Source organism: Lasioglossum baleicum, chromosome 4 (genome assembly GCF_051020765.1).
Source record: "Lasioglossum baleicum chromosome 4, iyLasBale1, whole genome shotgun sequence".
Lineage (NCBI taxonomy): Eukaryota > Metazoa > Arthropoda > Insecta > Hymenoptera > Halictidae > Lasioglossum > Lasioglossum baleicum.
Window position 1 is genome coordinate 20723214 of NC_134932.1, and position 25230 is coordinate 20748443.

General features: G+C 33.3%; 8 protein-coding genes across 23 annotated transcripts; 4 read left to right on the plus strand and 4 right to left on the minus strand.

The window, feature by feature from the left end:
- The first annotated feature begins 1688 nt into the window (after window positions 1-1688).
- On the plus strand, window positions 1689-5300 carry Rtca (RNA 3'-terminal phosphate cyclase). The gene is made up of 7 exons (XM_076421831.1): window positions 1689-2721; window positions 2825-2942; window positions 3014-3338; window positions 4260-4401; window positions 4477-4616; window positions 4694-4847; window positions 4923-5300. Exons 1-7 carry the CDS (start codon window positions 2530-2532, stop codon window positions 5133-5135), a joined length of 1284 nt encoding a protein of 427 aa, XP_076277946.1. The 5' UTR covers window positions 1689-2529; the 3' UTR covers window positions 5136-5300.
- Window positions 4467-8251, minus strand: Alg11 (ALG11 alpha-1,2-mannosyltransferase). Of its 4 annotated transcripts, none has more exons than XM_076421821.1 (9): window positions 8004-8251; window positions 7661-7908; window positions 7361-7591; window positions 7038-7270; window positions 6752-6969; window positions 6403-6687; window positions 6082-6341; window positions 5852-5986; window positions 4467-5784 (listed from the first exon to the last, which is right to left on the minus strand). In XM_076421821.1, coding segments are annotated over exons 2-9 (1452 nt in total). In that variant the 5' UTR covers window positions 7663-7908; window positions 8004-8251; the 3' UTR covers window positions 4467-5696. The 4 variants fall into 4 exon arrangements, with proteins under 4 accessions (XP_076277936.1, XP_076277938.1, XP_076277939.1 ...); XM_076421823.1 differs by having other exon boundaries at window positions 7749-7908; window positions 8004-8250; XM_076421824.1 differs by lacking the exon at window positions 7661-7908 and having other exon boundaries at window positions 8019-8251.
- Window positions 8252-8418: 167 nt separating this feature from the next.
- Trs31 (trafficking protein particle complex subunit 31) lies at window positions 8419-15757 on the plus strand. Of its 6 annotated transcripts, XM_076422812.1 has the most exons (15): window positions 8424-8732; window positions 8815-8992; window positions 9056-9229; window positions 9297-9444; window positions 9726-9950; window positions 10018-10432; window positions 10543-10683; window positions 10776-11185; window positions 11253-11435; window positions 11519-12027; window positions 12103-12548; window positions 12613-12778; window positions 13033-13120; window positions 13199-13421; window positions 13579-13718. In XM_076422812.1, exons 1-13 carry the CDS (start codon window positions 8666-8668, stop codon window positions 13088-13090), a joined length of 3120 nt encoding a protein of 1039 aa, XP_076278927.1. In that variant the 5' UTR covers window positions 8424-8665; the 3' UTR covers window positions 13091-13120; window positions 13199-13421; window positions 13579-13718. The 6 variants fall into 6 exon arrangements, with proteins under 6 accessions (XP_076278930.1, XP_076278929.1, XP_076278932.1 ...); XM_076422813.1 differs by lacking the exons at window positions 8424-8732; window positions 8815-8992 and having other exon boundaries at window positions 9067-9208; XM_076422814.1 differs by lacking the exons at window positions 12103-12548; window positions 12613-12778; window positions 13033-13120; window positions 13199-13421; window positions 13579-13718 and having other exon boundaries at window positions 8420-8732; window positions 11253-11346; window positions 11519-11722.
- Nd-b15 (NADH dehydrogenase (ubiquinone) B15 subunit) lies at window positions 14320-16165 on the minus strand. Its single transcript, XM_076422836.1, has 3 exons — window positions 16028-16165; window positions 15527-15670; window positions 14320-14504 (listed from the first exon to the last, which is right to left on the minus strand). The coding sequence occupies exons 1-3, from the start codon at window positions 16163-16165 to the stop codon at window positions 14433-14435; spliced, it is 354 nt and encodes a 117-aa protein (XP_076278951.1). The 3' UTR covers window positions 14320-14432.
- A 507-nt stretch (window positions 16166-16672) lies between these two features.
- Window positions 16673-17498, plus strand: Mrpl20 (mitochondrial ribosomal protein L20). The gene is made up of 3 exons (XM_076422835.1): window positions 16673-16907; window positions 16974-17084; window positions 17144-17498. Exons 1-3 carry the CDS (start codon window positions 16821-16823, stop codon window positions 17393-17395), a joined length of 450 nt encoding a protein of 149 aa, XP_076278950.1. The 5' UTR covers window positions 16673-16820; the 3' UTR covers window positions 17396-17498.
- On the minus strand, window positions 17405-18786 carry Tpi (triose phosphate isomerase). Its single transcript, XM_076422832.1, has 3 exons — window positions 18534-18786; window positions 18102-18355; window positions 17405-18020 (listed from the first exon to the last, which is right to left on the minus strand). Exons 1-3 carry the CDS (start codon window positions 18640-18642, stop codon window positions 17640-17642), a joined length of 744 nt encoding a protein of 247 aa, XP_076278947.1. The 5' UTR covers window positions 18643-18786; the 3' UTR covers window positions 17405-17639.
- Window positions 18787-18985: 199 nt separating this feature from the next.
- Window positions 18986-22461, plus strand: LOC143208395 (INO80 complex subunit C-like). 7 transcript variants are annotated; one of them, XM_076422830.1, is made up of 5 exons: window positions 19645-19946; window positions 21097-21278; window positions 21639-21829; window positions 21903-21970; window positions 22063-22461. In XM_076422830.1, the coding sequence occupies exons 3-5, from the start codon at window positions 21652-21654 to the stop codon at window positions 22192-22194; spliced, it is 378 nt and encodes a 125-aa protein (XP_076278945.1). In that variant the 5' UTR covers window positions 19645-19946; window positions 21097-21278; window positions 21639-21651; the 3' UTR covers window positions 22195-22461. The 7 variants fall into 7 exon arrangements, with proteins under 7 accessions (XP_076278942.1, XP_076278946.1, XP_076278945.1 ...); XM_076422827.1 differs by lacking the exons at window positions 19645-19946; window positions 21097-21278 and adding an exon at window positions 18986-19143; XM_076422831.1 differs by lacking the exons at window positions 19645-19946; window positions 21097-21278 and adding an exon at window positions 19155-19309.
- P23 (cytosolic prostaglandin E synthase) lies at window positions 22459-24683 on the minus strand. Of its 2 annotated transcripts, none has more exons than XM_076422833.1 (3): window positions 24525-24683; window positions 23065-23443; window positions 22459-22978 (listed from the first exon to the last, which is right to left on the minus strand). In XM_076422833.1, the coding sequence occupies exons 1-3, from the start codon at window positions 24539-24541 to the stop codon at window positions 22838-22840; spliced, it is 537 nt and encodes a 178-aa protein (XP_076278948.1). In that variant the 5' UTR covers window positions 24542-24683; the 3' UTR covers window positions 22459-22837. The 2 variants fall into 2 exon arrangements, with proteins under 2 accessions (XP_076278948.1, XP_076278949.1); XM_076422834.1 differs by lacking the exon at window positions 24525-24683 and adding an exon at window positions 23539-23917.
- Window positions 24684-25230: the final 547 nt, after the last annotated feature.

Genomic DNA, 25230 nt, shown 5'->3' on the forward strand with positions numbered 1-25230 from the left:
TATAGCTATATGAAGCACACAAGTGATGTGCAAATGAAGCGAAGAAAAATCGAAACGGCAAATCGTATTTTACTAACGTTAAAGTTAATGTGATACATACAATGTCCAGTGTAAAACTCGTACTTTATGGATAGAATTCTATATGTATGTTTGAAAAGCGAGGAATTGGATCATACGTGAATATAACTTAAAAATTAAAAAAATTATTTAAAAATAAATTATAAAAATTAATAAATCTAATTACGATGATCAAAATGTTCAATAAATTTTAACTTTTAAAATTTACCAAAAATGAATTCACTGATTGATGTTTTGTCGTCAGACTGTATTGAAATTATGTGTATTGTTTAAGGAGATTTAAGAAGATTTAAGGAGAAACCATGAATGAATGTAAATAGAGTAGTCTCCTGTTACATGTTTTTATGGTATGTAAATGGAGTAAAAGATGCAACGAGCATTTTTGATTGAATAATTTAGATACTTAACCTTTTGCACTCGGATGGCATACTGTAAATTTCGTTCAATCTTTTATTTAACGTTGTTTCGAAATTTTTTAAATATTGGTACATAAATACGATTATATTAAATTCATATGTATAGATTACGTGTAAGACATACACGCGCGAAAAGAACAGTAAATAGTGATTGCCTTTAACGTAGGCGACATTTAAAATAAACCAAAGCCGATTTCAATCTAGGTAGTATTTATAAAAGAATTATTGAAGAAATGTGAGAAATACGATACGTATGTATATATATATGTTCTTCTTGATAAACACTGATAAGAGCGCAAGAGGTTAACGATGTATAATTATTATGAATGCTTCAAACAAACTGTTTGAAAAAAACAAAAAAAAAGAAAATGTCAGCTGTGAAAGTATAATTATGTGTAAAATAATTTAAGATAGTATTACATACGATTACAGATAAGAGCAATATTTTAAAGCCACAATTTGTGATAGAGTTTTTTACTAAGACAGCTTTCAATCGTGGCAATTATTAAATGGTAGCGATATTGTCTCGAGCATTTGAGAATTAAAATTTATCTGTCACCCTTTATTGTGTACTTGTTTTCATATGTTAGGGATCATATGGTCGGTTTTTGTGGCAATCTCGGTAGTGTTGAAAACACGTCGAAAATGGAACAAAAATACTTCGAATTTACTATGAAATAACTTATGTTGAATAAATACATAATAATTGTAAAATATTAATAGAAAAAAAATATTGATTGTAAAAACACGGATATATTATGTTCTTATTTTATATGAAACGCCTAATTTTTAAACTACACATGTAAGTGTTGTTACTTTGAAACGGCGATTTATTTTCAAAGAGATGGATTCAATTCAAGGCGTCTCTGCATCCATAGCCAGTTTATGCTAGTCATAAGTTGCATATATATTAAAATTTCATTTCGTTTTTAGAACGAATAGCAAAGAATAATTGAAATTACATATCTTAGAATAGTACCAAAATATGTCAGACTGTTATCCAGAGATGTATTTAATCAAACAAGGAAACAAGTTAATTATTATTGTAAAACACATGAATTCTCTTACTTTTTCCATTAGCACATATTAACCAGTATTACATGCAATTCTGTATATTTTTCGAAGTTATAATTCTAATGAATCTTTTCTTATAATAAAATGCCAAAACAAAGTGAAAAAAATATAAATTTTAATATGACAAACAATATATGTATTAACTAGTTTTACTCATTTTGTCTACGAACAACTTTCATGCATTCATGAAAAGAATAATAAAAAATGTCTTAGGAACTATATATATATATATATATTTAATCTTTGAATAGATATTCAAAAATTTCAATAAAAATAGCACACAATGAGTAGGAATTTGTTTATATGTATATAATATTTTTGTCTTCATTTAAATGAAGTTTAAATTTAAATTCGTAGAGAATTATTCAGGTTACTATGAAATAGAATAAAAAATTAGATTTGATTATCGAAAATTGAATATTTAAAGATATATTTATTAATATAAATTAAATATGTTAACATATAATACTGAATTGCTACGTTAACATATATATATTATTTGGTGGGAATTGTGATTTTTATAAGACAATATAAAACAAAAAAATTGTTAGACTTCTCATGCACAAAAAGTAAATAGTTAATTCTATTTCAATTTTTGTATTCTGTACAATCAAACTAAAAGTAAAATTTGTAAAAGTGCTATATATTAACTATAAATACTGTTTATTGCGAACGGAAACGTAAAGCACTAAAAAAAAGCCGTATGTCGCATTTTATTGATGTGTGATGTTAAGTGGCATTATTTGTAATATAACAACATGTGTTTATAATAAAAATGTGTGAAAACAATCACCTAAATTCAGTGATCATCTTTAATGTAATAAGAAATCCTATTGTATTTACATATACATCAACGAAATGAAAAAAATGTGAATCGTTGATTGCAATTGACAATAACTGAACTATTTCGATTACAATCGTAATATCACATAAACTTTATATATATATAGACAGCTTTGAAATGAATGTAGTTATTAGTCGAATATTTGAGTTGAGCAACCTTCAATTTCATTCAAAAGCGTTAGGTAAACAAGCGGCTTTTAAGTGTCAAAGACGTTTACGCGTGATAACACGTGGTTTTCCTTGTATATTTGATCACAATATTCATATTATGACATCCCCGGTACACATTGATGGGAGTTTAGGGGAAGGTGTAAGTATTAACAACCTGTTTATTTTTTAAATGAACATTTTTGATAGGTTAAGAGGTCAATAAACCATGAATATACAATATACATATTTTTACTTCTTCAAAGGGTGGTCAAGTATTAAGGATAGCACTGTGTTTAAGTGCACTGTACAAAATACCAGTTAAGATTGATAATATTAGAGCCGGTCGTCCCAAACCTGGACTAGCAGCTCAACATTTAAAAGGTACAGATTTATCGATAGACAGTTTATGTTTATATAGGAGTCAAGTAACTTTTCATCGAATATTGTTAAAGGTGTAGAATTATTAAAAAGTATGTGTAATGCTGAAGTGCAAGGAGCACATATAGGATCAACCTATATAGAATTTAAACCAAACCAATTAAACTCTGATAGAAAACATACATTTGTCGTGGATACAGGAACTGCCGGGTGTATTTGTTTGTTAGCTCAGGTAGCACTGCCCTGTGCATTGTTTTTCCCACGAGAAGATGTTGTTACGTTAATTCTGAAAGGTGGTACAAATGTCCCTATGGGGCCGCACATAGAATATCTAACAGAAGTATTAAGACCATTACTGAATAAATTTGGGGCTGATTTTGACTTCAGAGTTGTAAGAAGGTATTGTCATAAACACATTATTATTATTAATAACATGTTTGATACCATATGTATGCATGGGTGCATGTGTCTATGTGTGTATGTTATGCGTGTATTTACGAGGGTAGTCCCAGAAGTACCCGACCTAACAAAGAAAACACAAAAAATTTGGGAAAAAATAACTTTATTTCTCAACGTAGTCTCCTTTTAGCTTGATACACTTTTCCCAGCGATGTTCAATAGCTTCGTAACCCTGTTTATAGTGAGATCTGTCGAGCTCCTTAAAATAGCCATTAACTGCAGACTCCACCTCTTCATTGTTGGCAAATCTTTTACCACCGAGCCATTTTTTCAAGTTTGGAAAGAGAAAATAGTCTGAGGGGGCTAAATCTAGCAAATAGGGTGCGTGAGGAAGCAATTCGAACTTTAACTCATTGATTTTGGTCACCGTGATACCAGATGTGTGAACTGGTGCATTGTCCTGATGGAACAACACTTTCTTTCTCGCTAAATGCTATCAAACAAATACTAAACAACGTAGCGTCTTCAGACTTGAAACTTAAGCTTTATAAAGATTGTACTTTTGGCTATAGTAAGTTTTCAAATAACAACCGTCAGCTATATGTAAAGGTCGGGTACTTCTGGGACTACCCTCGTAACATGTTATAAATAGACTCTGGATTTTATGCATTTATAATAAAAATGAGCAAGCGCAATTTAAAACAGTGAAGAATTCAGTAAGACTTCAATAAGACTTCAAGAATATTAATATATTATTTTCACCACATTAAAATTATTAATGAAGAATATAAGTTTATATTTAGCTCCTGCATCTTGCAAGTCTAGTTATAAATGTTATAAATAAAAATCTTCTCACAATATTTAACATAAGGTGTAGAGTGTATTCTTTAGAGAATACTAATTTTTTAATGATCAATGGAGGGGTTATTATCCAAAGGGAGGTGGAGAAGTGCATTTATACGTAAAACCTGTACATGCTCTGAATGCTGTTAGTTTACTTGATCCTGGTGTACCTAATGAAATAGTAGGATGGGCATATGTTGCCGGTGTTGTTCATATTAAGGTATACGTTCGATCTCTTATTCTTTCTATGTAATATCAGCCACATTATTGTAATTGAAATATTCATCTTTTTCAGGAAGCTCATAAAATAGCGAACGACGTGAAGGATGTTCTAACAGAAGGTTTTAATAAACACAATGTTCCCATTCCACCAATTAATATAGAATGTTATAAGGAGGATAGATCTGTAGCTTTTGGAAATGGATCTGGCATCAAGTGAGATTGAGAATGTTCTAAAAAAAAATGACAATTCTACGAATTTCAATTGAATAATCGAGCATAATTGATATTAGTGTAGTGTGCAATAGCACTAGTCAGTGTGTCTATGGTGGTTCGGGGTTGGGTTCTGGTCGTCAAGAGCAAACTGCGCCAGGTGTCCAGGCAGCTACCGAAATCTTAAATGCTATTTTAACAGGGTCTTGTGTCGACGAACATCTGCAAGATCAGGTAGTTTTTTCTATAATAGAATAAAGTCTTTAATCACAAATATAATCGAACGTTTTTAATATTTGTGAATTTCAGTTAATAATTCTGATGGCTTTGGCAAGAGGTACCTCGAAAATTAAACTCGGAAGTCAAAAATTGACTTGCCACACCGAGACTGCTATAAAAGTGGCAGAAATGATGTTAAAAAATTACAATCTTCATTTTGAATTGAATGAGGAAGAAGTTGGAGATACCGTTTCTTCTGTTTTAGTGTGTGAAGGTTGCAATTATAAACCTTTAACAACATAATAGACAACGACTGTATAGCGGACCCTACACGGTCAATCGGAATGACAGTCACGTCGAAGATTGACATTCGGATTGATCGTGAAAGATTAATACTGACGGACTGATGAAATGGACTGACGGATTTCCAGATATTCGGAAATATTCCTTCGTGATTGAAGTAAGGATTGACAGTCTGACTGTTCAATCAGACTGTCATTCCTGATTGACCGTGTAGGGTCCGCTTATGTTTTATGTAATCATGGAATTGTAGTCTGTTTTTCTGAAAAAGAATTCTAATGTAAGGAATTACGTACAATGAGATTCAAAAGCGTTTGTCATCTCGTTTATACTGTTTTTCAACGAATAAACGGTAGTTTGAAATTGTGTAATACGAATATCGTTTTATTCTATTGTTCGAAGTTTCTGCTTTTAATATTAAGCAACCGTACCAGGATCTTTGGTGAAGCTTAAATGAAACTTAAATGAATAATTTACGCTTCCGATTTTCTATAGTTTTATAATACAATGAAGAAATACATTTTATAAAAACTTATTTTTGTTAACATATTGATTAAATAAAATTCATTCCTGTTTCTGTCGAAAGAATGGTTCTATCGTTCGTAAAAATTCTCTTTCAAATACTTCATCTGAAAATCGGCTTACGGATGCCCTAAAAAAGAATTATATAAAAATATTTGTAAAAATCGATATTTTTTTATTATTTATGCATGTTATACCTAGCAGCCATTTTAATAGTATTTCTGTCTTCTGGATGTATATTGATGATATGTGCCATTATTGCAGCGTACTCCTCAGCTTCTTCGGCCAAGAAACCATTCTGCGATCCCGGTTGTGTTTCAATTATATCAGCTCTAGAATTATTAGCAAACGTATCAAGACACGTTTTAATTTGGTTCGTTCTATAAAAATGATTTCTTTTTTTCGTTATTTCTCAATAGAAGTTTACCTCGGACCTCCAGAAGCATGAGCCACGACAATTAATCCTGCAGCCATACATTCGACTACACTAATTCCAAAATGTTCGTTCCACATAGTATGTAGTCCTATAGTTGCTCTTTGAAGTTCTGACATAAGCTCTGAATATGGTATATTCAATTTAAACTCTACGTTTTCATCCAACGCAAAATGTTTCGATAAATCCTGCATGTCTTTAACGCGTACTTCGTCTTCCGCGTTTCGACAAGATCCAATAAGAATCAGGCGAATCTGGAAAAGTTCATGTGTTGTGATTATTTTCAACATTGAGTAGAATCTATATCGAATGTACCTTGTCCCAAACTTCTTCCTTAATGATAGATCTAAGTTCATACATTGCTCTCAACATTAATGGATGATTTTTTTCTGGTCTGAATTGTGCGACCGACACAATACGAATGTTATCACTTTTTTCGTCCTCGCTAAGAAGCTTCAATTCGGTTAAGTGTTTCACATCGCACGGTGGATAAATCCTGTGAGTTTTTAATGGACACTTCCAAATTGCATTAATATGATCTTCCGTCCAAGAAGAATTGACCATGATAATTTCAGCAGTACTGCCAGCCCAACCATAAATCTAAAACAATTGCCATTGATCATGGTATACAAGCATAAATGCTTTCCAATTCGAATTTACTTACAAAAGCAAACAATTTATAATAAGCGATTTTAGCTGCAGATAGAAATGGATTTCTAGCTATAATTCGTCTATTATTATGCGAAATAACTCTTCTGTAAACATGCCGCAGCATATCGGTCGAAATTGTAGGATAATGAGTATATGTTGCTACTCTACATCCGCCGATGTATCTGAATAAGGGATATGTGAACGCATAGCCCATTGTGTCGATGTATATATCTGTAATAATGTCTTATGTATATGTTTTGAAGAGTTTCTAAGTACTTCAACTATAAACAATTGCGTACCTGGTACATAGCTATTTAAAGCTTCGATGCCCAACCAAATTGATCCTAAGCTTTGACCCAAAAGTGTAAAGTAGGGATACATTGTGGCTTCCACCCATTTGCGTTTATGTAAGTATACAAATTCAATTTTCCTCTCAATTTTAAAATTAAACACTGTTTCTGTTTTATTGATAATTTGTTCTGGATCTGCATCGAGGTCTCCTGTGTAAACTACTATATGTACATCTGGATATCTGAAATAAAAAAAACATTTCAAATCATAAGGATCTCGAAGAGATTCATAATGTGCGAACATAGTTGGATCGAGAGCAAGATTCAAGTACTTAGTTTGTATGGCACTAATCGCAGCCCAAAGTACTCTTTCACCGCCACCTCCTGAATTACAATATGGATGGAAGATGCCGACAACAGTTCGTTTTTGCAACCTGTCTGTTCGCTTTCTGGAGTATACTCGTTTCCACGTTACGAATAAAATAGGTACAGAAATAATTACGCACAGTACTTTACAAATAAAGAGTACAAGTAACATATTTAATGATAAAGCCATGGATAGCCTGAAATTGAGACAAGACGATAATAAGCAGTTTGTAAATAATAAGAAGTATTTTTCTTAAAAGTCTTACATGAATGCATATAAATTTTGATTTCCAGCTTAGAGATCAAAGATCTATTCAGAAGAGGTCAAAGATACGATTTGACACGTGTACTTACTTATTGTGACAGCCTACTTTATAAATTAGGCTGTTTCTATTTACACGTGAACGGGGAATGAAACACGTATTTAATATTTATTCAGGTGTAACCTTATCCAAATTACTGTTTCAGTCATTGTTTTGTTCATTATCCAATATGCATATATTTAAGCTTGTGACTAATGCGATAATAAATTGATAAATGGTAGAATTCAATGTATACAATGTATGTACATATATATAATAGTCTAATTACTATTTATATTGTACTTACATCTTTAGTACTTACTATCTGTACTATACGAGTAAACATCTGCTTGTCGAGTATTGGTCAATCGGCTGTGATCGGCTGGTTCAAGTAAACCGCCACAGTCGTAATTGGTGATCTTGATGGCGGTTTATTCAAATTTGTCTTTTAGCGTAGAGACCAGTAGAGACACTGTTGTGAGACACCGACTAAATTGTCTTCAATTGTCTTATACATCCATATACCACTGATGCCAAGGCTGTGGTATTGTGGTACTAAACCATACCCCCACCATAGCCTACTATTGCCCCTCCGTTGTTTTCCAACGCGCCCGCGCGCTACACTCGCCAACTCACCAGCGTACCTTTACGGATACAGTAGAGTGATACGCTGGTGAGTGTAGCGCGCGGGCGCGTTGGAAAACAACGTAGGGGCAATAGTAGGCTATGGTGGGGGTATGGTTTAGTACCACAGTACCACAGCCTTGGCATCAGTGCCATATACATCCGTCCTGGTCCACATACGTCGTCTGTGGTCCCTGGTCCCGGTCCCGGCTGCTCCCGGCTCATTCATATTCATATGGGTTTTTACTTGTAAATCATTGTAAATACAGATGTGAAACTTTTGATAATTGTTTATTGTAACAGAGATATACTCTCTGATATATAGTTAGCGATATAATTCCTAAAATGATCTCAAAACTATTGTGCACCGATGTTCTTGCTATCCATTGCAGACACAATTTAATTTTTGTTGGTTAGTTTAAATTATACGATATTTATTAGAAGTTTATTATTTTCCTTTCTATTTTTATATGATTTATTGTTGCTCGTTACAGGTATAGGTACAACATTGCATATTTTTCGTGCTGACACGTTCGAATTAGAAAAGAAAATAGATTGTCTTTATCCAAATAATATACATGGAATCGTTGAAGGTCCCAATAATAAATTAGCTGTGTTTGGTGCTAATATTTTTAGTACTTACTATATCGAGATAAAAGATGGAACATTAGAGTAAGTATATTAAATATGTATATCATAATGTAACTGTATGAAACAAAAAAGCATTTGTTTCAGAATCAAAGAAGATATTAAGAAGAAGTGTCTTAACGATTGGATAATAGCAGCAAAATGGTTTACTTTTTCTGGATGTGATTATTTAGTTAATTTATCGGCTCATAATAGCGTATGTGTTTATAATACATCTAACAATCACTGCCAAGAGAAATGGTGCGAAGAAAAGTGTATTCTGTATCCTTATTTAAACATACCCAATCAACAAATTCATAATTTAAAAACTTGACTTTATTCGATATAGATACACTGGTTCTATTTTTGTAAAAAGCAACAAGGACTTGGTAGTCTTTGGCGGAACTGTCTTTCAAGAAATATTAATATGGGAATTAGATCATGCTACGTGTTCAAACGAAGTTATGCCAGTTTTACACCGTTTACAGGGACATAATGTTAGTATTTAACACTAAACCTGACCACGAGGGGTCAAATGACCTATTTTAGATTTTTTACTTGACAATTATTGAGATTGTAAAGGTGTTACATTTTTTTACTCCAGTATATATTATAGTAAAAATCGCACAAAATATAAATAAATTTAATCTTCTTATTTTTATAATACCATCATACACATTAGTCACTTTTGATGGTTGGTAGGTTTAGTGTTAACAGCGATCGTTCTTACAAAGTTTTGTTTATAGTTTTTGCTACATGGAAAAAAAACCTTTTTTAGGGTGTCATTTTTTCAGTTATATACAACCCAATCACAAAACTGATTTGTTCCACATCTGACGATAGAACCATCAGATTATGGACAATAAATTGTAGTGACAAAGAAAATGAAAATGATATAAACTGGAGAGAAGCAAAAATAACATTAACAAGAACAATGTTTGGTCATACAGCTAGGATATGGAGGTCCATTATTAGGAATGAAACTTTGATAACAATAGGTGAAGTACGTAATGTAGAGCATAAAATACCATTAATAGTATTTATGTATTTTCGTATGTTTATAATTTAAGGATTCTCTTATGTGTATCTGGTCATTGAATGGTAAACTGCTTCACAAAATTTGTGCTCATCACGGAGCTGCTATATGGAGCATTGATACATCAGCTGATGATAAATATGTTTTTACTGGAGGAGCTGATGGTGCAGTCCACATATGGCTTCTTGATAATAATTACACTCAAAAGGTTTTCTCAATACCTAAACGCTTTTCATGTACTTCGCCAAAATATGTTTGTTATTTAAACAATGGAAACTTTTTGGTCTTCAATGAAGACGGGAATCTTTTTGTTGTTAATAAGTTGCACAACGATCTGATAGAATCGCTGTATCTAGAAAAATATAGTTCATACTGTGTTATGGAAGTATCTCTATGTCGATCTTTTGTTTGCTTCGCATCAAGAGATGGATATGTCGCAATCTATAAAGGTGGATATTATTTCAGTATATATATTTTTGAATATACTCTACTGAATATACTATACTGAATATACTCTATGTTAAATAATTATTTAGTAACTTGTACAATATATTTTCAGCAACTGTTAAAAAGTTAGAACTGATTCTTGAAGAAAAGATAATGAACTCCCAGATATTCTCTGTTCAATGGTTGCAAGATAATAAAGTAATAGCGTGTGGATCAAATGGAATATTAAAAATATTCATCTTTGATACAATAGGTATATGTTGTTACACAGCATGGTGTGTTTAAATATGTACTACATTAAATTTTGTGTTATGTATTTTCATTTTGACTACATTTTGCACACAGGAAATATTACTATAGAATCAATTTGTCTGTTACCACCTAGTCGTGAACGCTGGCTAACAGCTGCTGTACTTTACAAACGATTGTTAGTATGCGGAGATAGAGCTGGAAATATGCACATTTTCAAACTTCAAGAAAATGTTTTACACGAGGAAATAAATATGATGGAAGCGGATAATAAACCTATTCAAACTTTTACTAAGGTTCATGGGAAAATTGGCATTCAAAACTTTTTAATCATAGGTTCAAAATTGATATCATCAGGTCGTGATGGAATGTTGAGATTTTATGAATTAAACAACCTTGAAAATCCCACATTGCTGCGTAGTTTACATAAAGAAAGAATGCCAATGGACTGGATCAGTGGAAGCTTAAAAATTTCAAATGACATCCTCGTATTAGGTTTTAAGGAGGTATATAAATAGTTATAAAAATAATATTTCAATCGATCGATATGTATAATTTTTTCTTACTTTTCAGGTGGAGTTTCTGGTATACAGCATGTTTTATCATAGAACAGTAGCGAGAATTCCTTGCGGTGGAGGTCATAGATCATGGGACTGTATGCTATCAGGTGAATTAATTAGGTTTCTTTATATTCGTAACAAGCGAGTATATGTTTTCGAATTTTCATTAAATTCTATCAAATCGCCGGTTTTATTAGTAAGTAATATCATTTGTGACAATTTATATTGATTGTTAAACCGAATAGTAGTACATTCGTTGTTTTATTTTGAAATTTCTAGAATGGTTTCCACACGAAAGAAGTGTGCTGTATCGATCCTATACTAAAACTTGATAATGAGAATGTTTTGATATCTGGAGGAGAAGACGGCAGTCTGCGTGTTTCGACTGTTTCAAATGTAGAGATAAAGAACCATTTGAGTTTTCGTATGTTAGGAATTTTTAATGGTCATATCTCCAGCATTAAGTCTATAGTTTCCATGAGTTTGCAATCGACTTTATTGTGCAGTAAGAACCTTGTATTTTCGGTGGGTGGAAGAGCACAAATGAAAGTATGGGAAATCGATATAAAAAATAGTGAGACTACTTTGAAAGACTCGGATATTTCTTGTTTCGATGTTACATCTCATATGCTGTATGGATTCGACCAACTGCGAAAGAAACAATTACAAGTTAATCACTTGTACATCATTCAACCTGAAACTCGATATATGGATATTGCAATATATCGTGACATAAACAATGTACATTACATACTCCCTTTTATTGCTTGCGCGGATGGATTCGTCAGGTAAATGATTCGCGATCTATCGTATTTAATACTTTGAGACATAGTGCAGGGCTGAGCAAAACATTTAATTTACAGAATATTTTTATATAATTCGAACACAAAGTGTGTCTCGTTAAAAGTACATGCGAAAATTGTAGATCGTTGTATAGTAAAAATAAGTATTTTAAAGTGTGAAGAAAAGGTAATTCTCTTAACTATGTCAACCGATGGAGTTGGTCGTCTTATCGATTTTACCGAAGTCGTTTCGATCATATCAAAAGGAGGAATACAAAGCGACGATCTGGAATTAAAAGATTGTGCCGGAACAATTCTTGCAAAATTCAATTTACATCAATCTGGAATTAACTCGTACGACATCAAAGTAATCAAGAAAGATGAGTATTTATTGGCAACTGGTGGCGACGATAATTTATTTAATCTTACACATTTTAAAGTTTGTTTATCTGAAGACGATAATCAAACACGCGTTATATTGTTATCGAAATGGAATACATCAACCGTGCATATCGCACAAATTACAGGTGCGTCTACTTTCAATACTGCTCGATAAACGAATTCTTTTGGTTCAACTTGTATTTGTTTCAGGCATAAAGTTTCACGGAGAAAATACAATTTTTAGCGTTGGATTGGACCAAAAAATCAATATGTACAGTTATAATTTCACCAATGATATTTTATCTGTAAAAATATTGAAAACAATTGTTACTTTTGTAACAGATGTAAAAGGCCTAACTTTATGGGATACACCAAAGTATGCACATTTCTTATGAGTAGACTGCGGATCTTTATGTATTTATAGCAAAATTGAGTAGATGCAATTCAAAATTGTTGGAAAATTTTAAAAATTGAAGATGTCAATTTCTCAAAATAACATTCAATTTAGTTTCTATTTCTTGTCTTTCTATTTCTATTTCACAGTCTACTTATGAGACACGTTAGCTTTTAAATTAGTAAAATATCTCTCTCTCTCTCTCGATCTACATATTATATATCATTCTTTTTTAGGGGTGAACCAGCTATATGCGCTTACGGTAAAGGTTTTGAAGTCCTACTTGTACAATAATAACTAAGTACAACAAATTTATGATAGCGGGTAACATATTGTTTTTTTAAAGAGAGTAACAATAAAGTGGTTATTCTGTTGGCTAAATTTTGTTTAAAATATTCGCAGTTCTCCTTCTCACCGGCAGATGGCGAGTGTACAGAAAGGCAACGCATTTTAGTCCAATGTTAAAATTGATTCGAGTAGCTTTGTTTTATTAGCTAAACATTATTAATAAAGGCATATATCAACAAAAACAAATTTGTTTATAAAAATGGCAACTATTACGATATCGGCCGTTCGAACGCGAACAAGCATCCTTGATAAATCGCTGAGTAAAGGAAAAGGAGAGGTTAGCCTAAGTTGTTTTGCACTCTTGTTTTCGGAACTCGTACAGTACTGTCAAAATCGAGTTTACACCGTACCAGAGTTACAAAACAAGTACGTAAACGAACTAAACGATGAAAAGATTACCTGTAAATTCAATGTATTTTTATCCCTTTGTTTAGATTGGCAGAAATAGGCGCAGAAGTTGGGCATAGAATAACAGACCTTCTGGTTGTTCGTGAAAAAGGAGGAAAGCGTGAAATTAAATTGCTGAACATTCTGTTGTTCATCAAAAGCACAGTGTGGAAATCGTTATTTGGTCGCGAGGCTGACAAATTGGAACATGCAAACGACGATGAGCGTACCTACTACATTATAGAGAAAGAAGCATTAGTGAATAAATTTATATCGGTACCGAAAGATAAAGGCAGCTTAAATTGTGCTTCTTTTATTGCTGGAATAGTCGAAGCTATTCTTTGCGATTGTGGTTTTGTGAGTAGAAATCTAAAGTTCAATGTTCTTCATTCTATTAACGAATCTTAATTTGATCAAACAGATTTTTCTTTTTTTTGTTTACAGCCAGCAAAGGTGACAGCACATTGGCACAAAGGAACTACGTACATGGTTAAATTTGACGATGCAGTTGTTGCTCGTGACAAACAATTAGAAGATCGATAAATGTACGTAAGAAAGCAAGGGAGATTGCTATGAAAAACTCATTCTACATGAGCATGAAGAAAAAACAAAGATTGTACACATTGAATTTAGAAGAAATTCATTACAATTTCTTTTAGTAATGCAGTCTTCTTCCTTAAAACGGATTAAACTTTTTTTTCTTTCAATTCTACCAATACTACGAAAATCTACCTTGAAACATCTCTATATGTTAAAAATTTGAATTATTCTATTAAGAACTACAATAATTTTTGTTTCTAAATTAACACGTTTATTTCTTATATATTTGTAAATAGATAATAATTTTAATTTATAAAGTCTACATTTACAAATATTCTATTAAATAATAATGGATTTGTTATTAAGTGTTAAATTTGTATTTCCTATCAGCATAGGGTACTTGACCAGTTGACCACAGGTGCTCCTCTCTATTCTGTAACAATCGTGTTTCTTATTATGTATTATGCATACAATCTAATTTTGGTATTAACCCCTTGCCTTACAATATCGTGTCAGACTTGTGCTGAAGATTCTGAACAGAGTCTAATAAATATATGTACAGCTTGTCAAATCTAGCAGCGAGGTGAGCTGTGCGGTGAACAAAAACGGATAGTAACGAGGAACAAAGAAAATACATATGTACTTTTTCTTTAGTACGTGTCGAAATGTTGTCACGAATGTTGGTTTGTTTTCACCGCACCGCTATCATCGATGCTCGCCGCTCCACTATAACTGCACCCTTAGGAATGCGCAGACAAAAACAAAAACTGCACTTGACGAGAGAAGTGAAATGCAACGTATGAACGTTGCAGGACGTTGTACCTTACAGGTACACACCTCGTCCAAAGTGTGTACTGTCCATTATTTCTTACAGCAGTAAACATACAAAATAACTGTTTATATGTTTGTGTGAATACACTTGTGTCACTTTACTTTTTAACTGAACTGTCGCCACGTGCATCGTTTGACAGGTGACGATCAGTTCACCATTGTTGTGAGGTTCCGTCTATTTACCATTGCGCAGCGGGGACGTTTCCCCTTGTGGGGGACATTCAGCCGCACAGCTAGATTTGATAAGCTGTATGTTATTAATTTTCTTTAAACCAGGATGAAATTCTATTTTGGTGTCATTAATGTATAGTTATCGGAGGCATGTAGGCATACAGTAGATATAAGTTTTCTCCTTTTTTAGGAAATTATGAACTACAAAGAAAGTTCTAATAACTGAAACTGTAAAATAAATCGTAGGGCATGGGGTTAAGGGGGTAGACTCGCATTTCCAGGATTGCAAGGGTGCATAGGACTTTTGCGGGTGATTGCGGCCTAGATTGATCTTCCAATTAGCGCTTTTGAGTACTGAAAAACACTACCTCTGCATTATCGAGAAATGAGAAGGCGCATCCTATGCCTTTGCAATCCTGGAAACGAGTCTACCCCTTAAGAGTTCAATATTACCTTTATCCTTTTTCCAATCCAAGTATATAAAACAAATATCCCAGTAGTAATACCGTAACCTAGTATATAACTTCTAATAGTTACTTTTCCAAACTGCTCATGGAACTGTCTCACAATGCTATATCTGTATATCCCTTCATCCATCTGTGCATTTCAGATATAAGAATTATACAAAATTCTACATTTGTGTGTAAAATGTAAAGAGTATTGCAATTAAAAAGACAGATGCTAGATTGAATATGTTTATCTACGAAGCAAGTTAACATGCACTGTTAATAAAAAATACACAATATTAATACCGCCTGAATGTCTTACATAATTTCCAATTTTTATAAGAGTTCCGTTCTGATATCTAACGTATCATTTCGAGAAGAAATTAGAAAGTAGAAAATAAAAAATGAAAGGTAAATATAGAGAACATTTAATAAAAGTTTTCTTTCATATATGTTTTGATACATCTTGAAGTCATGTAGATGAGGTTAACACTTGAATGATACGTACGATAAGTTGTTGCTTTACTGGATTATGAACCTGTCTCAGATAACTTTCACGTAATGCTTTCCTTCTCGCAGCTCTTTGTTCTATCGCTTCTCTGCTCTCCGGAGAAACGTCAAACGTCTCAAACTTGTTCGAACTCATTTTATAGCCAGAAAATCAACAACCCGAATACAAGATAAATGTACCTATTTCAATATATTCCATGCACAGTTCCGACTGGTTCCGACGAGTTCCGACTGCTTCCGACACAGCCACAGCGCAGGGTTGCGGCTGGTTGCGGCATGGACCCAGTGATGTGATCAGACTGGATCAGACCCACCGTAACTCGCGCATGCGCGGCCAAGACAGTACCGTATCTACAATGACACAGCCGAGCGGCCAGGGCCCTGACGCCTTGAGGCAGTTATTCTGGCGGGAATGTACCAGTGTTATTGGCGGGACGACTGATGGACGAGAGACGATTATGTATTCTTTTGCGTAGTTATTGCAGTGCTCTTTCCCTATCCCATCCTCAAAATAAAGAATAAGTTTCAATTATAAAAGTCTGCGGGGTGCTCAAGCTACACGATTTCATCGAAATAGTTACGCTACTGAGGCTGAAATTGCCGCGCATGCGCGAGTTACGATGGGTCTGATCACATCACTGTATCTTCATCGCATGTGATTGCATGTGATCGCGATCGCATTGGATCGCATGCGCATATATACATAACCTAAAATTGATAGTAGTTGTCCACACCATTGAAGAGACGAAAATATTTTACAATTTCAATTGTCTGTCTTTTAAGTGAAGAAAATGGTATTTTTAACACCGCTATCGTTCATGAGATCTCGAGGTCCAGATGAATTCTGGCGAAAACGACAAATATTTAAACTGGCTGCTGTAAGTTTACTTATCATTACCGGTAGTATTAAAAAAATACAATAGATTTGACCGTTTATTTTATAGCATTACATAGGCAGAAAAAGAAACTGTTATAGCATAGCTATCAGAAATGTACAGAGGGCATTGTTAAAATCTACCCATGGAAGAGAACTCAAAAAGGAGGACATGAAAAAGGTAACAAGTATCTTCCTTTTTTTCAAACATCCTGTAATCGATTCAATGATTATTTACAGCTTTGGGAAACTAGAATAGATGCTGCTAGCAATGAACATGGTATTAGTTTCAAAATATTGATGGAAGGATTGACTAGGTGTAACATTTTACTTAATCGCAAGTCTCTAGCAACTCTGGCTGTATGGGAACCACGAACGTTTAAAGGTTTATTGGATGTTGCTTGTGCCAAGACAAAGATAGGAGGAGATAGGCATGTTGTAAACACGCCTATGCCCAAGAGCGTTCTAACCAAAGGATTAGTAGACGATTAAGAAACTGCATTTAGCTGTAACGTTTATTATGCTGTGGAAATTAAATATTTACAAGAAACATATACTCTGAAAGTTTTAACAATAAAATGCTATTTGCAGCAAATTTAATTGCAACATTATTACATTGATGTTTCTCTATTTAACAAGAAGGTAACGGATAACCTTGATAATTCAAGTATTGTATATGTATATGTATTGATAATTCATGAACAATAGTTTTGTGTTCGAAACAAGGATATCGATCTTACTGTTTGGCATTGACAATTTTGACAAAATCAGGTTTCAAGGATGCTCCTCCAACTAGGAATCCATCGATATCTTTTTCTTTTGCTAGATCTTTTGCATTGTCTGCTGTTACCGATCCTCCATAAATAATTCTAACATTTTCAGCAATTGTTGGATTCAAATTGGTAGAGAACCATTGTCTCAATTTATCATGTACTTCTTGAGCTTGTTGAGGAGAAGCTGTTTTTCCAGTTCCAATTGCCCACACTGGTTCATAGGCAACAACAACATTATCCCAAGATTTGATTTTATCCGCAATAGCCTTAGTCTGTCTGAAGACTACTTCTTCAGTTTTACCAGCCTCGCGCTCCTCTAATTTTTCTCCGATGCACGCGATTACCTTTACATCAAAAGTATTCAGATTAGTTTTAATGCTATGCGAAAGAAGTAACATTATTTCATAGAAAAATTTTGGTTTTACCTTCAACCCAGCTTCTAAAGCATGAGCTACTTTCTCAGCAACTAGTTCGTCATTTTCACCGAAGACATTTCGCCGTTCTGAATGGCCCAGAATTACCCAAGGAATTCCATTGTCTAATAGCATAGCAGGACTGATTTCACCAGTGAATGCTCCTTTTGCTACCTTGTACGTATTTTGGCTGCTGATGCCAACATTGGCAGGTAATATGCCCTTTGCATATGTCAAATAGATTGACGGCACTCCAACAACAACCTCTGTTATAATAACACTATTAGTATTATTAGTATTATGAAAATATTAGTCGTTTAATATTTTCAAGTGTCGACCACATATGAGAATTATTATAAGTTAAATGATCGATTTCAATGACATACAAGAAGCATAAAAGATGAATTAGTAATTGTTATGTTATAACATAAGAACGAAACATACCAACATTTGGATCGAGAGGACCAGCTTTCAGAAAGGCAACGATACCGTCTATTTCACTTTTCGTGCCATTCATTTTCCAATTGCCACCGACGAAAAATTTACGACCCATGGCTGCTGCGTCAATATTGTCAATTGAAGCAAGATTGCAATTTCTCGGCGAGCCTGAAACAAATTTCAAAAATACTCTGCTGACCTTCAAGCGGACAGAAGGTGAATTTCAGTGACTTTGGCATGGACTATGGACTTTGGTCACGTCTCCCCCAACCTCGTTTCACCGCACCCCCACCATTTTCAATTGCTTTTTCCCCCTCTCTTTCTCTGTACCAATTAAAATATCTATTTAATTGCTTACATTGTATATACAAGGCACAATAGTCTCTTTCTCTATGTACATCTGGAAAATTTCAAAAATTCAAACCAACTAAGCATAAGTTTTGAACATTTTATCGAAAGTAGATTCTTAGTTCGAATTAGACATTTATCTGGCGCAAAAATGGACCAATGAAATAAATGTACTCTTATGTCTCGTTCGAAATAGATCGAATAGCCAATAAGGTATCGCTTTATCGAATTAACGATTAAGTCGACGTGACGTTTCGATCTATCGATGGTAAGTACAAATAAAAATTGCGTTTACATATTTATACATTTTATTTGATCGTAAAATAGTACATATCCCAAAGAAGTATGCGAGCATATTAGATCGCATAAATCGTATACAAGATTTTAATAAATTGTCTAATAATATTTCTGGAGAAATTGTATTTTTCTTAGAGGTTAAGAAACAATTCGTTGACTTACATATAAATATGTATATATGTATTTAGTGATGGCGTGCAAAAGCACTAACCGTGATTTATACAGTGATCGGAGAATCACGACCGTGATTTAAATTCTAATTCTTCATCTCGATTGAATTAGTTCTTTTTTTAAATACATCAATTAGCTTGCATAAAAATATCTGCATGTAACGTAAATTAAACATTTTCTTTTCCGTACCTTATTTAAGAGTTTAAAAAAGAAAAAAATTAATTCTGTTGAAATGTATTAAATCTATTTAAATATTAGTATAAAAGTGCAGATAATTTCTTTTATGTGTATGTATATATATGCCATATATGCTATGTAATAAAGTTTTACAAAATACCAATCATAGGAAACGCAAATGATAGTTTGAGAAACAGCTTACAAATCTAACGATATAAATGCAATGTAACTCGCAATTTTTTGCTCTCCGTCAATCAGAAGCGATCACGAAAATCACGAATCACTGTAAAAATCACCGTGATTGGGAATGAACGTGATTGAATAACGAGTGATACAAAAGTAGCAGCTCACGCCATCCCTATTTAGTTGTCATGTTTGACGTTTTTTGTAACCGGCTTGTTTTTCCTGATTATTCATAAGAAAAATGTACGACATACTTACATTGTTTCAGAATTGTAGTATTTAAAGGATCCATATTGAATATTTTTACGAGATTTTTCCTGCGAAAAAGGATAGCTGTCTTCTTAATTACAATTTCTAAGCCATGTATCATTATGAAGTTGTTTGGAAAAGCTATAGAATAGTTTTTTGAGATATCGAGTTGGCAATTATTTTATAACAAAGTTAATATTTGTAATGTTTTTCTATATAAAAGCTTTCATACGTTTACATGTACTAATATCCATTTTTACATTATAAGTGAAACATTGTAATGCAGTGATTTGAATCATGATTCAATTATCAATGCTAAATGTGGATAAATTTGTACATACATTTATTCAAAATTTAGGTTTAAGAATTGAAAAGCCTGTTTGTAGAAATCTTAACAAAATCACATTCATAAAGTATGTCGACGAAGCTTATAGAATTAAAGATCGGTTATTATTCGCATTGGAAAAAATCAAAGAGATCAATATACAACAAAATTTAGATTTCTCCAACGAAAGAGATGTACGATATTTCATAGAAGAACATACCAGATTGTCTGATAAATTGAATTCTTGGAGCAACAGACAAATATTAGCTTCGCACTTGAAAAATATTAATATAAAAATACTGCAGAAAGTGAAGGCAAGGAAAAGAAATACCGAAACTATGAAAAAAGTGGAAGTTAAACTATCGAATAAAAATTTATCTTGTAAAAGAAAAGTGCGAACCAATTTAAGAAATAAATTATACGAATCAAAATCAAACGTGTCACCAAGATTCCACAGAGATACGTGTAAAACTAACAAATGTAGTAAGGCAGTTATAATTGAAAATAACAATACATTCTCTCATGATTTTACTTGCCCTAATAGCTGCAAAAGTTTTGATATTTCAAGAACAAAATCTGATAATTTGAAAACTTTGATTAAAAATAATTTGACAAAAAATCTAATAGATGTAAAAAAGGAAGTAGAAATGGCAAGAAAAATTTTATGGTTTCACGCAAATGATACAGAATTTCTTAAGAGAAAATTGCATGTTTCACTTTATATCTCAAAGGTTATAGAACATTGTCAATTGTATTTGGATTGGATTTATTAAATAATTTTCTTTCTTTGTTTCATTTATTGTCATATTTATTATACAGAATGGAAATTATGACGCCGATACAAGTAATCGGATAATGTACAATCAACTTCTCTGTCATCATGCAATTTTATGCTTGATCGAGCCAAGCGACAAAGCTTTTGTTTTAATTGAAAATGATTTATCTGCTGTTATTAAAAAGTATCTATTGCAAGGATATGATTACCATTTTGAATGTCAAAGGTATTTAATTTTAAAAGGGAGTCCCCTATATATATTTAAATATTCCAATATAAGATTAAAGAGATTAAATATTAGTATATCCCTTTAATATAGAGATTCACAGAACTGTTTCGCTGCATTGATTATTTTAAATCAGTGGGCTAAAGTTTTAGTTCAACATACAAATACAACGATGATGCAGACAATTTGTGGTATACTCGGATGCAATATACACCAAATATTAGTTTTGCATAATCCTTAAGAAATATTGTTACAGAGGTCTTAATGTGAATGTAATGCCACTGCTTAATAAAGAAATTGAAACAGTGTTATTTGCAAGAATTAATATTCATTGATGCGTTTTATTGATATATTTCATAGATAATATGTGAAAATGGTGAGCGAAGAAGCAGTGGAGTTTAACAAGAAATCGCAACCGATTTTCAAGAGTCCAGTTTTTCAGCAGAAATTCCGGCCAACAAGTACTACTGGAAAGAAAAGAACCTGGCGGTCGTTAAAGCAGGTCTTGGCTCAGGAACGTGCGTTACCGTGGCCTATAGAAGTCGTACATTGTATGAATTATTGTTAAACAAATTTAGTAAAACTATAAAGAAAAGCTTTATCATTGAATTATAAAACTTTCAGATAGTTCTATCAATGCACCACCAAGCTTCAGACCAGCAAAGAAATATTCAGATATTTCTGGATTACCGGTATATAGTAACACTCTTCATACAATTACACAATTGGTTTAGTACTTGAGAAATAGATGGTATATATAAATACGAGTATATGAATTTTGTAGGCACGATATACGGATCCGCAAACCAAGCTATATTATGCAACTGCTGAAGAATTTGCAACAGTTCGAAGTCTACCAATGGATATAACTGCTGGGTACTTGGCATTACGTGGCGCTTCCAGTATTGTTGGTTAAATGAATTTAGACAGTACATGAAACAAGAAACGATCATTTTATAATTGTATATTTATTACAGTTACTTTAAATGAACAAACACAATGTATAATTCTGCGAATGGTTTATGTTGTACAGTAAATATAAACAGAAACATGCTTAGTTTGTAAAGAGATGAATCGAGATCTGTTTACCTCGATTATTCACAATTAATTATGTAAATTGATTTATACACGATCTACTACTCCGTTCGACAGGATTCCCTGAAATAAACAACTGCACAAATAATTTAAATCATTTTCATTATTTCAACTCCTCCATCTTTTACACAAGTAATCGTTATTAAAAAAGCTTGTCCATTATAACTTAGCATATGAACTACAGACTAAAAGATTGGAGAATCTTTAAAAAGTATATTACTGTTCATTCCTCCGACCACTCTGTACTCTTTTTTCCTGTTTACAGTTCCTTGCACACCTTTATCGATTTCTTTGCTACTGCATCACGGGCCGTCAGCAAGTTTGCAAAATTATTTGCAATTGAAAATACAAATAGCATGGCCTACTGAAATATCGCCTGATGGTGCACTATTCTTAGGTCGCCCTTTTCTTTATTTTTAACGTTTTTTGAATGAAGATTATTTTAAAGTAGCATCGAAATTTTTTCACTCAATCAGTTCAGGTAAATCATCGTCGTCGCTATCAATTCCATTGCCTTCGTCTCCCATGTCCTCGAATGTTTCGAACTGTGACTTACTGGATCCCGAACCACCCGAACCACCCAAGCCACCCATTTGTCTCATCATCTGTGAACAAAGAAAAAAATTAGCACACCAATTATACCTACGAACTAAAATATTAAAAATTTGAGCAGGAAGAACGGTATCCTTACCTCTTCTAAATTATTACTGTCCACCAAACCATTCTCGTTGTCGCTGTCGTCTTCATCCTTCCACTTGTTGAAATCGCTCTTTAGCCAGTGAGCTTTTGTTTTTTCCTTTGTTAATCTTGGCCAATACGGGCCCTCTTCTTTCTTAGTAAGAACTAACTCGAAGGTCCTGCCTCTTAAGGTTTTAGTCGTTATGCTTGGAACAATTTCATTATATAGATTGATTGTTAGTTCGTGCATTTTCTGCTCCGTTCCACCGACTCCCTTGAAATATATCTTTTCTGGTTCAATTTCAATAATTGGATCTTTACAATCTTCTAAGCAGATTGTAAGATATAAAATATCTCTCCTCTGAGCCCACATAACAGGTGGCGGGGGCAATCTAAAAAACGATGAAATAATATTTGGTTTACCAGGTTAAAACGATAAAATGAAATTACATATCATCAAAAATAGATTGAAAAGCATTTTATTTACATTAATTCGATTGTATTTTAGATAAACTTTAAATGTTGATGGCACACACACACACATTGAAATATATATAATGAATTAATTATATATAAGGATCTATGAATTCGAAAGATCCATATTTTTATAGCGAACATTAAATTTGTTCTTCACACATGCAATGGAAAAAGAATAATTTATAGAAAATCCAATTACACGGGCGAGACGTAATTATTTTTACATGGAAACATGTGCTTGGATAAATGTAAGCATATTTAGACACACACGCGAGAAGATTAAGCATCGGAATTCTCTTTAGCGTACTATTATATTTCAAGCACTTTGAATGATTGTCTTACATAACTGAATAAATGAAATGAAATGAAATGTTTTATGGGGACGATTAAGTGTCGATAGAAAAAGTATATATTCACGACAATGCGGCGAGCGTAAAATGTGGGTAAAGGTTGGAAATAAAGTTCTATGGTTTCCGACAAAAACCGCTAGTCATTGCAGATAAAGCAACACACCATCGTTGTTCGAGAATCAAACAAAATAAAAGTATTTGCGCATTGCCGAACGCATTTCGAGGAGGAACGTAGAATTCGAACGTATTGTTCATGTCTCAGATATTAATAAATTGTTGCTCCGAAATACAAGCTATTAAAAGCTAGTACGACCATGATGTTGATCGTCCGATATTTCGTTGATGGTAGAACGCGAGGAGAAGTTTAATATCGTAGATTCATTTAATATTGGGAACGAAACGAAAGAAACGTGACAAATCGACGAGAAAACGAGGCATGAGAGAATTCATTGAGATTCTTTTCCAGAAATTTCGAGAATCAATAAAGTCGTTTTACAACATGGCGGTGTTTCGAAAGCCACGGGGCGGCATTTCAGCCATTCCAACGAATATCCACCCGTTTTCTCGTGGCGATAGAAAAGGGATACGATTTAGAAATCATAGAACACATCCGAGGGAGTTTTTAGGAGAATTTCGCTATACTTACTGGCCTTCTTGAGTCATATTTCGAGAGCTTCGTTCCGCGAGAAGCAAACAAACACAGGGAACTCACGTATCGCGCCGTAGACCTCTGATTCGATAGTGTTTCGAGATTCAATTGTCGACCAAACAAGATGGCGATTGGTTGTTTTCGACGATATCGACCTTGCTTGTTTCCGGAATCGAACATTCAAATGTTTGGTTCGCGCGCTTTTTCGACTTGATTAGTATTTCATTTCGAACACAAACTTAGCACACGTATTAAATACAACGAAATAGTCGATAACACGCGAAGTAAGTATTAACAAAATTATAAATGTTCTCGTCTTTTCAGCAACGTTTCGAAGGGAAATTTTATAAGCCTAACAAACAGTTTTCACAAAATATAATAGCAAAGATGTCCCTGAATTCAGATTTTTGTTGCAACTGCTTCAGGACTGATAAAGATATCGTATACTTACTTGCGTCAAGATAAACGCGTTCTAAGTGAGAAAACTTTCTGCATTATATTTTCAGGACTGCTGGCTATCATTTAAACAGAAAGAAATTTTCATAACTTTACGACATGATCCTTCAAAAAAATTCTTCGATTAAATCGTCTGGCGTGGTGCACACGCTGTTGCACGCCATTATGGAACCCGTCCCATCGACAATGGTGGGAGATAAAGGGAAGAGGGAGAGGGAGAGAAAGAGATAGCGCGAAAAGAAAGAGA

Excerpts from the sequence above, each read along its gene's own strand:
- Nd-b15 (XM_076422836.1), bottom strand. The coding sequence starts at position 16,165 with ATGAGTTCGAACAAGTTTGAGACGTTTGACGTTTCTCCGGAGAGCAGA. Across the intron at positions 15,671-16,027 it reads CAGTAAAGCAACAACTTATC|ATGGATGAAGGGATATACAG; the intron begins GTACGTATCATT and ends TGAAATGCACAG. Across the intron at positions 14,505-15,526 it reads GGATTGGAAAAAGGATAAAG|AATAGAGAGGAGCACCTGTG; the intron begins GTAATATTGAAC and ends CGATTGTTACAG.
- LOC143208395 (XM_076422824.1), top strand. The coding sequence starts at position 20,250 with ATGATTCAATTATCAATGCTAAATGTGGATAAATTTGTACATACATTT. Across the intron at positions 21,009-21,096 it reads TTTCACTTTATATCTCAAAG|AATGGAAATTATGACGCCGA; the intron begins GTTATAGAACAT and ends TTTATTATACAG. Across the intron at positions 21,279-21,371 it reads TACCATTTTGAATGTCAAAG|AGATTCACAGAACTGTTTCG; the intron begins GTATTTAATTTT and ends CCTTTAATATAG.
- Alg11 (XM_076421822.1), bottom strand. Across the intron at positions 6,970-7,037 it reads TTTAAATAGCTATGTACCAG|ATATATACATCGACACAATG; the intron begins GTACGCAATTGT and ends ACATTATTACAG. Across the intron at positions 6,342-6,402 it reads AGGAAGAAGTTTGGGACAAG|ATTCGCCTGATTCTTATTGG; the intron begins GTACATTCGATA and ends GAACTTTTCCAG.
- Trs31 (XM_076422812.1), top strand. The coding sequence starts at position 8,666 with ATGATCTCAAAACTATTGTGCACCGATGTTCTTGCTATCCATTGCAGA. Across the intron at positions 8,733-8,814 it reads ACACAATTTAATTTTTGTTG|GTATAGGTACAACATTGCAT; the intron begins GTTAGTTTAAAT and ends TGCTCGTTACAG. Across the intron at positions 8,993-9,055 it reads ATAAAAGATGGAACATTAGA|AATCAAAGAAGATATTAAGA; the intron begins GTAAGTATATTA and ends CATTTGTTTCAG.
- Tpi (XM_076422832.1), bottom strand. The coding sequence starts at position 18,642 with ATGGGTCGTAAATTTTTCGTCGGTGGCAATTGGAAAATGAATGGCACG. Across the intron at positions 18,356-18,533 it reads TCCTCTCGATCCAAATGTTG|AGGTTGTTGTTGGAGTGCCG; the intron begins GTATGTTTCGTT and ends TTATTATAACAG. Across the intron at positions 18,021-18,101 it reads CTTTAGAAGCTGGGTTGAAG|GTAATCGCGTGCATCGGAGA; the intron begins GTAAAACCAAAA and ends TTTGATGTAAAG.
- P23 (XM_076422833.1), bottom strand. Across the intron at positions 22,979-23,064 it reads ACAGTAATAATTTAGAAGAG|ATGATGAGACAAATGGGTGG; the intron begins GTAAGGATACCG and ends CTTTGTTCACAG.
- Rtca (XM_076421831.1), top strand. The coding sequence starts at position 2,530 with ATGAATGTAGTTATTAGTCGAATATTTGAGTTGAGCAACCTTCAATTT. Across the intron at positions 2,943-3,013 it reads AGCAGCTCAACATTTAAAAG|GTGTAGAATTATTAAAAAGT; the intron begins GTACAGATTTAT and ends ATATTGTTAAAG. Across the intron at positions 4,617-4,693 it reads GGAAATGGATCTGGCATCAA|TGTAGTGTGCAATAGCACTA; the intron begins GTGAGATTGAGA and ends AATTGATATTAG.
- Mrpl20 (XM_076422835.1), top strand. The coding sequence starts at position 16,821 with ATGGTATTTTTAACACCGCTATCGTTCATGAGATCTCGAGGTCCAGAT. Across the intron at positions 16,908-16,973 it reads AAATATTTAAACTGGCTGCT|CATTACATAGGCAGAAAAAG; the intron begins GTAAGTTTACTT and ends TTTATTTTATAG. Across the intron at positions 17,085-17,143 it reads AAAAGGAGGACATGAAAAAG|CTTTGGGAAACTAGAATAGA; the intron begins GTAACAAGTATC and ends GATTATTTACAG.